Source organism: Bombina bombina, chromosome 6 (assembly GCF_027579735.1).
Source record: "Bombina bombina isolate aBomBom1 chromosome 6, aBomBom1.pri, whole genome shotgun sequence".
Lineage (NCBI taxonomy): Eukaryota > Metazoa > Chordata > Amphibia > Anura > Bombinatoridae > Bombina > Bombina bombina.
In genome coordinates, this window is record NC_069504.1 from 1,065,670,590 (window position 1) to 1,065,684,307 (window position 13,718).

General features: G+C 39.7%; 1 protein-coding gene across 1 annotated transcript in view; it reads left to right on the forward strand.

The window, feature by feature from the left end:
- The window catches only part of LOC128664175 (homeodomain-interacting protein kinase 2), a 119,613-nt gene extending 107,671 nt beyond the window's left edge, over positions 1-11,942 (forward strand). The window contains exons 14-15 of the mRNA XM_053718940.1: positions 277-434; positions 8,733-11,942. Coding sequence (XP_053574915.1) covers positions 277-434; positions 8,733-9,173 — 599 coding nt within the window. The 3' untranslated portion in view covers positions 9,174-11,942. The remainder of the gene's footprint in view (positions 1-276; positions 435-8,732) is intronic.
- Positions 11,943-13,718: the final 1,776 nt, after the last annotated feature.

Here is a 13,718-nt window from a genome sequence, read left to right on the forward strand (position 1 = left end):
CTCTCCTACAACATGCGCACACACCACACACACACACACACTCCTACAACATGCGCGCACACCACACACACCACACACTCTCATACAGCACACACACGTTGCGACCCAGTAATGTTCAGACCCGTGGTTTGAAGAACCCTGCTCTAGCAGAATCAAAGTTTAATTTTTATTTTCATGTCACTTTAAGTAATTAATTATTTGTAAATTTTGAGAATATTCGAATAGATAAGGTGTGCTATTACTTTATATTATCTTGTGTTTCCCCTCGTTCTTCAGACACCACAACCAGCCACCATACATATAAACCTAAGTCATCTGCTTCCACTGTGGCATCTGCCTCTCATTCCTCTGGGAACTCTACAGGGGCCACCTATCGTCAGCAGCGAGCACCTGGGCACTCCTTCCAGCAGCAACAGCCTCTTAACCTCAGCCAGGTAAAGGCCTCTGTGTGTGTGTGTTCGCGCGTGCACATGCATATGTGTATTTGTGCGCGTGTACATGCTTAGCATTAGTTATGCAAAACAAAGATACAGATGACCATGTGGTCTAATACACTATTCAGGATTTATATATATATATATATATATATATATATATATATATATATATATATATATATATATATATATATATATAGTATACAGAGTTACAGTGTTATAAATTAAATAATCTAAAATAAAAAAAAATACTGCATACAAAATAAATACTTAAAGGGCCAGTAAACCTAGAAAATAATGTTATATAATTCTGCACATAGTGTAGAATATAACATTATATTAGTGCTAGCATTATGCGACATAATATTGCAGTTACATTTTTATTAAAAAAGAGGGTTTTTCAGACCTGCCCACTGTGATCTACTGAGCGGGTCTGTTTTTTTCACTGAGCGCATCTGGCCAGCTGTCTAGTCACAGCCTGATCGCGCCATTACACTCAATGTAGCTCGCTCCTGCTCTGTCTGACAGCAGGAGCGAGCTACATTGAGTGTAATGGCGCGAACGGGCTGGGCTGTGAAGAATTATATCGCATTATTTTCTAGGTTTACTGACCCTTTTAAAGCAATTTTAAACTATATTGTAGCCCCTTGAGTATTCTTTTTTTTTTCTTATCTCCTTTGCTGTCACTAATTAGGAGCTAAAAAAAATTTTTCTCCTGTTAAGTGTAGTCAGTCCACGGGTCATCATTACTTCTGGGATATTAACTCCTCCCCAACAGGAAGTGCAAGAGGATCACCCAAGCAGAGCTGCTATATAGTTCCTCCCCTCTACGTCACACCCAGTCATTCTCTTGCACCCAACTAATAGATAGGATGTGTGAGAGGACTGTGGTGATTATACTTAGTTTTTATATCTTCAGCACCGGAGTGTGTTGTTCCTTCTCAGGTAGAATTTGAAGAAGAATCTACCTGAGTTTTTGTATGATCTTAGTCGGCGTAGCTAAGATTCATTTTGCTGTTCTCGGCCATTCTGAGGAGTGAGGTAAACTTCAGATCAGGGGACAGCGGGCAGGTTCACCTGCAAAGAGGTATGTTGCAGTATATTATTTTCTGAGGAATGGAATTGACTAAGAAAATACTGCCAATACCGATATAATGTAAGTTCAGCCTTAAATGCAGTAGTAGCAACTGGTATCAGGCTGTTATGTATATATATGTTTACACTTCAGTATTCTGGGGAATGGCACTTCACTGGGACAATACTGTATGCATATAACTTTTAGCCTATCTTGCAGTGGGAACGACTAGCAGCAGGCTTTTTAATAACATTTCATATTATTAGATTTTAAACGTTTAAACGTTTACTGGTATGTTAAATCGTTTAATTATCTGAGGTACTTGGTGAAAAATTGTTTTTGGGCACTGTTTTTCCACTTGGCTGTCGTTTATTTTAAATTTAAGACAGTTTTACTGAACTTCCCTCACAGTTGTGTGAGAGGGGGAGGGGCCTATTTTGGCGCTTTTGCTACGCATCAGAAATTCAGTCACAAGTCTGTTTTCTCTCCCTGCATGAGGGAGGTAATCACTCACAGCAGACCTGTGAGATTGTGCTTTGACTGTGATAAAAAACGTTTATATTTTGTACATTTTTTTCTGCTATTAAGGGTTAGTTATCCATTGCTAATGGGGGCAATCCTTTGCTAAATTTATGCCTTTACCGGGAAAAATTTGTTTTTTATAACTTATCCGGTTTCATTGTTATTCAACTGTCATAGTTTTTTTCTGTGCTTCTTAAAGGCACAGTACGTTTTGCATATTACTTGTAAATTGAGTTGAACAGTATTTCCAAGCTTGCTAGTCTAATTGCTAGTTTGTTAAACATGTCTGACTCAGAGGAATATCTCTGTGCTATATGTGCAAAAGCCAAGGTGGAGCCCAATAGAAATTTATGTACTAATTGCATTGATGCTACTTTAAATAAAAGTCAATCTGTACAAGTTGAACATCATTCACCAAACAACGAGGGGGAAGTTATGCCGACTAACTTGCCTCACGTGTCAGTACCTGCATCTCCCGCTCGGGAGGTGCGTGATATTGTAACGCCGAGTACTTCAGGGCGGCCATTACAAATCACCTTACAGGACATGGCTAATGTTATGACTGAAGTTTTGTCTAAATTACCAGAACTTAGAGGTAAGCGAGATCACTCTGGGGGGAGAACAGAGTGCACTGATAATAATAGGGCCATGTCAGATACTGCGTCACAATTTGCAGAACATGAGGACGGAGAGCTTCAATCTGCAGGTGACGGATCTGATCCAAATAGAGTGGATTCAGACATTTCAAATTTTAAGTTTAAACTAGAAAACCTCCGTGTACTGCTAGGGGAGGTATTAGCGGCTCTGAATGATTGTAACACCGTTGCAATCCCAGAGAAATTATGTAGGCTGGATAGATACTATGCGGTACCAGCGAGTACTGACGTATTTCCTATACCTAAGAGGCTTACAGAGATAATTACTAAGGAGTGGGATAGGCCCGGTGTACCCTTTTCCCCCCCTCCTGTATTTAGAAAAATGTTTCCAATAGACGCCACCACGCGGGACTTATGGCAGACGGTCCCTAAGGTGGAGGGAGCAGTTTCTACTCTGGCTAAGCGTACCACTATCCCGGTGGAGGATAGCTGTGCTTTTTCAGATCCAATGGATAAAAAGTTAGAGGGTTACCTTAAGAAAATGTTTGTTCAACAAGGTTTTATATTGCAACCCCTTGCATGTATTGCGTCTGTCACGGCTGCGGCCGCATTTTGGTCCGAGTCTCTGGAAGAGACTCTTGACTCAGCAACTATAGATGAGATTTCAAACAAGCTTAAAACCCTTAAGCTAGCTAATTCATTTATTTCAGATGCCGTAGTACATTTATCTAAACTTACGGCTAAGAATTCCGGATTCGCCATTCAAACACGTAGAGCTCTGTGGCTAAAATCCTGGCCAGCTGATGTTACTTCTAAATCTAAATTACTTAACATACCTTTCAAGGGGCAGACCTTATTCGGGCCCGGTTTGAAAGAAATTATCGCTGACATTACAGGAGGTAAAGGCCATGCCCTGCCTCAAGACAGAGCCAAACCTAGGGCTAGACAGTCTAATTTTCGTGCCTTTCGTAACTTCAAGGCAGGAGCAGCATCAACTTCCTCTGCACCAAAACAGGAAGGAGCTGTTGCTCGCTACAGACAAGGCTGGAAACCTAACCAGTCCTGGAACAAGGGCAAGCAGGCCAGAAAACCTGCTGCTGCCCCTAAGACAGCATGAATTGAGGGCCCCCGATCCGGGAACGGATCTAGTGGGGGGCAGACTTTCTCTCTTCGCCCAGGCTTGGGCAAGAGATGTCCAGGATCCCTGGGCGTTAGAGATCATATCTCAGGGATATCTTCTGGACTTCAAATCCTCTCCCCCAAAAGGGAGATTTCATCTTTCAAGGTTGTCAACAAACCAAATAAAGAAAGAGGCGTTTCTACGCTGTGTACAAGATCTTTTACTAATGGGAGTGATCCATCCGGTTCCGCGATCGGAGCACGGACAGGGGTTTTACTCAAATCTGTTTGTGGTTCCCAAGAAAGAAGGAACCTTCAGACCAATCTTGGATTTAAAGATCCTAAACAAATTCCTAAGAGTTCCATCGTTCAAAATGGAAACTATTCGGACAATCTTACCCATGATCCAAAAGGGTCAGTACATGACCACAGTGGATTTAAAGGATGCTTACCTTCACATACCGATTCACAAAGATCATTACCGGTATCTAAGGTTTGCCTTCCTAGACAGGCATTACCAGTTTGTAGCTCTTCCATTCGGATTGGCTACGGCTCCAAGAATCTTCACAAAGGTTCTGGGCTCTCTTCTGGCGGTACTAAGACCGCGAGGAATTTCGGTGGCTCCGTACCTAGACGACATTCTGATACAAGCGTCAAGCTTTCAAACTGCCAAGTCTCATACAGAGTTAGTACTGGCATTTCTAAGGTCGCATGGGTGGAAGGTGAACGAAGAGAAGAGTTCTCTTTTTCCACTCACAAGAGTTCCCTTCTTGGGGACTCTTATAGATTCTGTAGAAATGAAGATTTACCTGACAGAAGACAGGTTAACAAAGCTTCAAAATGCTTGCCGTGTCCTTCATTCCATTCAACACCCGTCAGTGGCTCAATGCATGGAGGTAATCGGCTTAATGGTAGCGGCAATGGACATAGTACCCTTTGCACGCCTTCATCTCAGACCGCTGCAATTGTGCATGCTAAGTCAGTGGAATGGGGATTACTCAGATTTGTCCCCTACTCTGAATCTGGATCAAGAGACCAGAAATTCTCTTCTATGGTGGCTTTCTCGGCCACATCTGTCCAGGGCGATGCCCTTCAGCAGGCCAGATTGGACAATTGTAACAACAGACGCCAGCCTACTAGGTTGGGGCGCTGTCTGGAATTCCCTGAAGGCTCAGGGATCATGGACTCAGGAGGAGAGTCTCCTTCCAATAAACATTCTGGAATTGAGAGCAGTTTTCAATGCCCTTCTGGCTTGGCCTCAGTTAATAACTCGGAGGTTCATCAGGTTTCAGTCGGACAACATCACGACTGTAGCTTACATCAACCATCAAGGAGGGACAAGAAGCTCCCTAGCGATGATGGAAGTATCAAAGATAATACGCTGGGCAGAGTCTCACTCTTGCCACCTGTCAGCGATCCACATTCCGGGAGTGGAGAACTGGGAGGCGGATTTCCTAAGTCGTCAGACTTTTCATCCGGGGGAGTGGGAACTTCATCCGGAGGTCTTTGCCCAAATACTTCGACGATGGGGCAAACCAGAGATAGATCTCATGGCGTCTCGCCAGAACGCCAAGCTTCCTTGTTACGGGTCCAGGTCCAGGGATCCGGGAGCGGTCCTGGTAGATGCTTTGACAGCACCCTGGACCTTCGGGATGGCTTATGTGTTTCCACCCTTCCCGATGCTTCCTCGATTGATTGCCAGGATCAAACAGGAGAGAGCATCAGTGATTCTAATAGCGCCTGCGTGGCCACGCAGGACCTGGTATGCAGATCTAGTGGACATGTCATCCTGTCCACCTTGGTCTCTGCCTCTGAGACAGGACCTTCTGATTCAGGGTCCTTTCAAACATCAAAATCTAATTTCTCTGAAGCTGACTGCTTGGAAATTGAACGCTTGATTTTATCAAAGCGTGGATTTTCGGAGTCAGTAATTGATACCTTAATACAGGCTAGGAAACCTGTTACCAGAAAGATTTACCATAAAATATGGCGTAAATACTTACATTGGTGCGAATCCAAGAGTTACTCATGGAGTAAGGTTAGGATTCCTAGGATATTGTCTTTTCTACAAGAAGGTTTAGAAAAGGGTTTATCTGCTAGTTCCTTAAAGGGACAGATCTCAGCTCTGTCCATTCTTTTACATAAACGTCTGTCAGAAGTTCCAGACGTTCAGGCTTTTTGTCAGGCTTTGGCCAGGATTAAGCCTGTGTTTAAAACTGTTGCTCCACCATGGAGCTTAAATTTAGTTCTTAACGTTTTACAGGGTGTTCCGTTTGAACCCCTTCATTCCATTGATATCAAATTGTTATCTTGGAAAGTTCTGTTTTTAATGGCTATTTCCTCGGCTCGAAGAGTCTCGGAGTTATCGGCCTTACATTGTGATTCTCCTTATCTGATTTTTCATTCAGACAAGGTAGTTCTGCGTACTAAACCTGGGTTCTTACCTAAGGTAGTCACTAATAGGAATATCAATCAAGAGATTGTTGTTCCATCATTGTGTCCTAATCCTTCTTCAAAGAAGGAACGACTTCTACACAATCTGGATGTAGTCCGTGCTTTGAAATTTTATTTACAGGCAACTAAAGATTTTCGCCAAACTTCTTCCCTGTTTGTCGTTTATTCTGGACAGAGGAGAGGTCAAAAAGCTTCTGCTACCTCTCTCTCCTTTTGGCTTCGTAGCATAATACGTTTAGCCTATGAGACTGCTGGACAGCAGCCTCCTGAAAGAATTACAGCTCATTCTACTAGAGCTGTGGCTTCCACTTGGGCCTTTAAGAATGAGGCCTCTGTTGAACAGATTTGCAAGGCTGCAACTTGGTCTTCTCTTCATACTTTTTCCAAATTTTCCAAATTTGACACTTTTGCTTCTTCGGAGGCTGTTTTTGGGAGAAAGGTTCTTCAGGCAGTGGTTCCTTCCGTATAAAGATCCTGCCTGTCCCTCCCGTCATCCGTGTACTTTAGCTTTGGTATTGGTATCCCAGAAGTAATGATGACCCGTGGACTGACTACACTTAACAGGAGAAAACATAATTTATGCTTACCTGATAAATTCCTTTCTCCTGTAGTGTAGTCAGTCCACGGCCCGCCCTGTTTTTTATGGCAGGTCTAAATTTTTAAATTATACTCCAGTCACCACTGCACCCTATAGTTTCTCCTTTCTCGTTTGGTTCTCGGTCGAATGACTGGGTGTGACGTAGAGGGGAGGAGCTATATAGCAGCTCTGCTTGGGTGATCCTCTTGCACTTCCTGTTGGGGAGGAGTTAATATCCCAGAAGTAATGATGACCCGTGGACTGACTACACTACAGGAGAAAGGAATTTATCAGGTAAGCATAAATTATGTTTTTTCTTCAATGATTCAGATAGAGCATTCTATTTTAGGCAACTTTCTAATTTACTTCTATTATCAATTTTTCTTCCTTCTATCTTTATTTTAAAAAAAAGCAGGAATGTAAAGCTTAGGAGCTGGACCATTTTTTATTCAGAACCTGAGTAGTGCTTGCTTATTGGTGGCTAAATGTAGCCACCAATCAGTAAGCTCTATCCAGGGTGCTTAACCTAAAATAGGCCGGCTCCTAAGCTTTACATTCCTGCTTTTTAAAAAAAAAATAAAGATAGCAAGAGGACGAAGAGAAATTGATAATAGGAGTAAATTAGAAAGTTGCTTAAACTAGCATGCTCTGTCTGAATCGTTAAAGAAAAATGTGGGTTTAGTTTCCCTTTAAAATGAACTGCTATACTGATTATGTAATCACTGCCTCTCTGGGGTAGTATAAAAGCAATTTTAAAAGATAAATTACAAAAAAAGATGGTCGATATAAATAAGGAAAGTACTTTTTTTTTCCGGTGTATAAATAAATATTTTATGGTGAATTACATTTTGAGTTGAATGTCCCTTTAGAGACACAGCTACATTGTATTTTGAGATGCACACTGTTGCAGTGATCAGTTGAACTATCTTCTTGCACAGATTACCCATGTATTTAAAAAAAAAAAAGTTGCTTTCATACGTTAGTTACCTAAGCTCACTATTGCAAAGATGATGTGATTTATGTCTCTAAGAGAAGAAAAATAAATAGGGGGTGCCCTTAATCACAAAATGATGAATAATATAATAATGAAAATATATAAATAATAATAAAATGTGACTATATAAATGATAAGTGAAAATACAATCTTATAAGGTACAATCGTAAAAAAGACAGAGATCAAGAATAAAATAAAACAATATTGTAGAAATTAGTTGATAAATTAAAAAAGGTGGCAAAAAAAAAAAAAAAAGTCCCATATGTCAAAAAGAACAAAAAGTCTGTAAAGCAAATCCAGGTCTAGGCAGCTGTCTGTAGGAGGATCAAGGTCAGGATCCAGAATCAGCAATCTGTAGAGAACATAGAAGAACAGAAGCGTCACGTGGCCCAGTACTGTTTGAATTTGTGAAGGAGGTAATAAAATGTTTGCAGTCACATTTAGTCTCTGGAGACCAGTCTGCTAGGTGACTGTTTGATCCCAGTCTGTTCCTTCTGCACCAAAAGGGGTGCTCTACTAAATGTGAGTGCAAACATTATATTACCATCCTAATTCAAACAGTACTGGGCCATGTGGCGCTTCTGTTCTTCTATGTTCTCTACAGATATGTGTCTAAGAGGTTGAACACATACTTAAAGTCCGGTTCCAGCACTGCAAACCTTGCCATTCCTGTTCAGGACACCAGTACTAAGACAATCTTGAGTGCCAGTCGCATGACCTCACCAATCGCCAATGTTTTTGCTCTGAAGCTTCAATGCTTGGGACTTTACCACCTTCGTGGGGGTTAACAAACGTTTATCTAGGCTCACTAATGCAAAAATCTAAAACTCTTTAAATCACTGCGTCATTTTTACAAGAGAATGTACCTTAATTTTATAGTTTAAGATTTATTTATTTTCTCAATGAAATGTGTTTTGTTCCTCCTGTGATTTTTTTCACTAGTTCCTTTTTCTTGTAGGTGTCTCAGCACATGAGCACAGATCGAACTGGAAGTCACCGGAGGCAGCAGGCTTATATTACGCCGACACTTGCTCAGGCTCCTTACTCCTTCCCACACAGCAGTCCCAGCCATGGAGCTGTGCATCCACATCTGGCGGCCCAAGCTCATCTTCCCAGTCAGCCTCACCTGTATACCTACACTGCCCCTGCTGCACTGGGCTCCACCGGCACTGTTGCTCACCTAGTGGCATCACAAGGATCTGCACGGCACGCTGCTTACCCTACCAGCATTGTGCCTGTGAGCATGGCATCCAGGCTTCTCCAGTCGCCCAGCCTCCACCATAGCCAGTACCAAGCTCAGTTTGCCCATCAGACTTATATCCCTGCTTCTCCCTCTTCCACTGTCTACACTGGATACCCGTTAAGCCCACCTAAGGTCAATCAGTACCCTTACATCTAGGCTTTTGCTGTGGGAAAGGGATGGGGCACTGTGCTTATGGAAAAGGGGAACGAATGGGGCTAGAGGCAACTTTTAACTTGGAGCACTCTGGGTCAGCTTAAGAGCTTGAGTACGGGTCAGATTAAAAAAATATATATAACAATTTAAAAAAAAAAAAAATGAATTTGTAATATTTTCTACCACAACAGAGATGAAGGAAAGAGTGTCTCAATTTACAGCAAAACAGCTTGTGCGCAAAGAACTGGAAATGTGTACGAGTTAGCCTACCAGCCAGTTAACCAACCAATGGAGAGGAAAAACCATAACAGTTCTTGTGACTGCATCCTCTCAGCCAGGTTGGGACTGACCCCTGGAAAGGAACAGAGAGATTCCCCATCCCATTGGACTTTAAGACTTGCTCCTCTGTTGGGTGGAAGGTTCATTGTGAACATCTCCACTGGATTCGCTCAACTGAGTTACAAGGGGAAGGTGTATTTATTAATCGTTGAGTTATAAAAGAGACTTCAAGCTTTTATGACATAGCAAAGAATTAGGAGCGTATGCAGAGTTGTATATGTTAGATCTTGACTTACTGTAACTCTAGATAATTTTATCCTTTATTTTGATTTTATTTTAATTTTTGCAGAGGGAAATGTGTAGCACAGATTGTCCACAATCTGCACCAAAGGGTCCCCGGTCCCTTTCATATTTCTTTTTGGAAGGGTGGAACTCTGGTTACCTCTAATAATGCCAGCTGCATAATTTTAGGTTAAAACTTTTTTTTTTTTCCCTTTTAAGCATAAATTATAATTATTTTGAGTTGTAGAGTATTGTAATTTTTAACAGATCATTTTAGAAGGGAAATGGATTTTATGGAATTTTTTTGTCTGGATTTTTAAAATGCAACCAAAACCAAGCAGCTTTTTAAAGAAATTATGGTTTTAGGGAAGTCGCAAATGGGTGTGAGGAGGAATGACGTTTTTTGGTTGGAGGCCCTTCTGAGAAACCTCAGACATTGACTTGAGGGCCATGTCAGAGGAAGCCTTCAGAAACTTTTGAGACGGAGAGCTCTGGACATGAAAACCAGAAGGAATTGCAAGGGATAATTGGTTGGACTTAAATGGACACTGCTGCTAATTTCTCACTATTTCAAGTCACCTTAACTCCTTTAGTAGAAAGGTTGTCCCTTCTCTGTGCTACAGTGTAGCACAGTCACATTGTATCCTGTTTTATAAGCTTCCCCAATAGATCTATATTTTATCCTTTATCATTGAGTTGCACAATAGGATAGAGCTGTTTTCCCCAAAACAAAAACACTAACAGACCAATGTGATTTAAGATATTGGCATGTAACTGTGACAGTCCTGGTAAGTGTGTAATAATTGTGTATCTTGCCGTTTTCACACCGTTCGCTCGTAGTGCCTTACAAACTACTGAAGATGTTTGGCCCCTCATTGTGTCTCTGATATAGTCCCATGGTAGTCATTAGGTGGTCCACTGTCGTGTCACCTTATTGTTATTCCACTGGTGCTGTAATCACATGTACCACCTGAAATTCATTTGTAAACCTGAATTTTCGTGTTTTTGAGTTCCATTAATTTAATGTCTGGGAGGTGAACCAATCAATTGTAGCAAAGAGCCCATATGATAAATGTGGCTCTTGCAATAACTATTAGTGCAACACTGCTACTAGTAAGACTTTGTATTGATCTGGCCCTTTATTGCATTTAGATTTGTTAATTTACTTGAGTCAGGATAGCTGAGACTAAAAAGTAAAACAACAACAAAAACTGTATAAAGGTGGTTTGCTAAATCAAACTGTTGTTACTGCAATATTAACATCTTAACAGTGTGTGTGTATATGTGTATATATATATATATATATATATATATATATATATATACACATACATACTCTCACAAACATAATTTTTCCATATCTAAATATGGGGTGCTGCTTTAATTGATGGGGCTAATTTACTTAAGTTGAATTTGCTTCCTTCCAGCCAGGGCTCCCTTTTTTTGTAGTCTCAGAATACAAAAAAAGAATTGTCAGCCAGAGGGACAGACTCTGTGCCTGTCCTGTGTTAATAAATTCAGCAACCTGTGCCGTGACTTCTTTTGTAGTGGCTAATATGTACACATACAATAATATAAAATACAGGAAATAAGTAGTGTCTTTCACCTACAGTATTTTAGGGTCAATAAAAAAATAAATCCGTTATTTATTGCTATATTTAATTTGGAATTATAACTTGTCAAAGATAGTAAAGGCTTATACAGTACAGAGAGTGATGAGATATATATATTATAATTTGATGTAAGTTGCTTAATATAAAAGTAGACCAAGGCTCCAAAGTTATTACACGGTTTAAATAAGAGCATGATCAGTGGGCTAATCAATTCCTGGCAGTCGTAGTGTAGAAAGGTTACTGTTGAGGCATCTGGAGCACGGTTCTTTTGAAAAAGTTTGTAAATCTGGCAAAAGCCCCCTCAGGTATCACCTTTGGTGAATTGTGATCAGTCTAACAGTTAAAATTCTTGTCAGGCCTTTACAAAAACTTCCCTAGTAGTAATTACAAAACTAGACAATTCTATTTGTATTTTTCATTTTTGTTGTATTTTTTTATGATCTTATGCAAAAGCTGGGTAAATCAGAAAACTTCAAACTATCTATTAAATGGAATCCCTGCAAATATTCTTCTGCCATTCTCTACAAATGAGTACATTTTTCCTTTAATATGTTTCACTATCCTGAGAGTCAAATATTAAAAAAGACTAAATCTTCAAGGGGTTTAAAGAGAGAGAAACTATTTTATTTATTGTTATCATTATCTTTTGGGCATTACTATCATAGTACTAACATTTTACTAACCTTTTGTAGTCTTATTTTGGGTGTGATTAAGGAATGCTTTAGTAAATGGTTAAAATTGCTTTTGGTTTCTTATATTTTATATAGAGTGGCGAGTGACATATATGTATTAGCGACAAACCTGAATAAGAAAGCATTGTTTTATGATTTTTGGTGATTCTTATATATAATTAATTTATGGTAATAAATAGGAACAGATTTGTCCACTCTGTTGCAACTTCACAGAAAAGAGCTTTCAAGTTAAAGGGACAGTCTACTCCTTAGTCATCTTAAAGTATTACCTTAGATTAAGATGCAAATAGCCTCCTGCACCTTTTTCTATATCATGCAACAGGAACAGTAGAAGGTTATTTTAAAATGAATAGTGTTTCTTGCCAGCTTGAAATGGCTGCCAATCTCCACCCACTGATTACATCACGGGCTGCATCTAGGCACTCTGCTGAATAGCATTGACAGTCTGAATCCAACTAGTGAGTCTTTTGTGATTGGATGCCATATGCAGTCCAGATCGTGATGTCATCAGTGGGCTGAGCTTGGCAGCCATTTCAAAGTGACCAGAAACAATATTCATTTTAAAATAACTTTTTTACTGTTCCTGCTGCAAGATATAGAAAGGGTGCAGGAGGCTATTTGAAGCTTAAAGGACCAGTCAACACAGTAGATTTGCATAATCAGCAAATCCAAGATAACAAGACAATGCAATAGCACTTAGTCTGAACGTCAAATGAGTAGCAGATTTTTTTTTCTGACAATTTCAAAAGTTATGTCCATTTCCACTCCCCCTGTACCATGTGACAGCCATCAGCCAATCACAAATGCATTCACGCTTATTCTGTGAATTTTTGCACATGATCAGTAGGAGCTGGTGACTCAAAAAGTTTAAATATAAAAAGAATGCACATTTTGTTAATGGAAATAAATTGCAAATTTGTTTAAAATTGCATGCTCTATCTGAATAATGAAAGTTTAATTTTGACTTGGGTGTCCCTTTAATCTAAGGAAAGACTTTAAGATGACCAAAGTGTAGACTGTCCTTTTAAGTGAATAGGAAAAAATAAATGGTGTCACAAAATATTTTATCAAAAACCAAAAGCGATTTTAACTACCGTTATGATAGTTACCAGGTAACAAATGGAAAATGTATTATTCAAATCATAGAATCCACAGGTATTTTTCATTATTTATTATTTTTATTTCATTCATTTATTTATTTTTTCATTTTTATTTTATTTATTTTTTTAGGCGACCTTGGGCTACCAAGTTGTGTTATATAGAAGGTTTGTTTCTTGACTCCCTATCAAGATTGTTATTTTAGAAGTGTAATTAGATCAATTTGCAACTTCATAATTTATCATAATGAATTCACCTTTTTTCCAGCTCTACCTCATTCCCTTTGGAAACCAGCATATTAAGCTCTACTACAAGAGAAACATTTCTTTTTAAAAATTGCAGATAGTAAGAAAACACATTATGAGCCATACATATTATGTGTAGACATGAGGCACTGTCCTACAACAAGAACAACTTTATTTAATTTGCAAACACTCAATGATGACTCCAGGTGGCTCAACTATTGAGGTGTTTTCTTCCACACAGTCTGTGTAACAAAAATCTACACTTGCTGACAGACCAGGCCAAGACATGATAAATATTTATATTGAGCTTTCTTTCTTTGTACAATTTATCAAATGCTT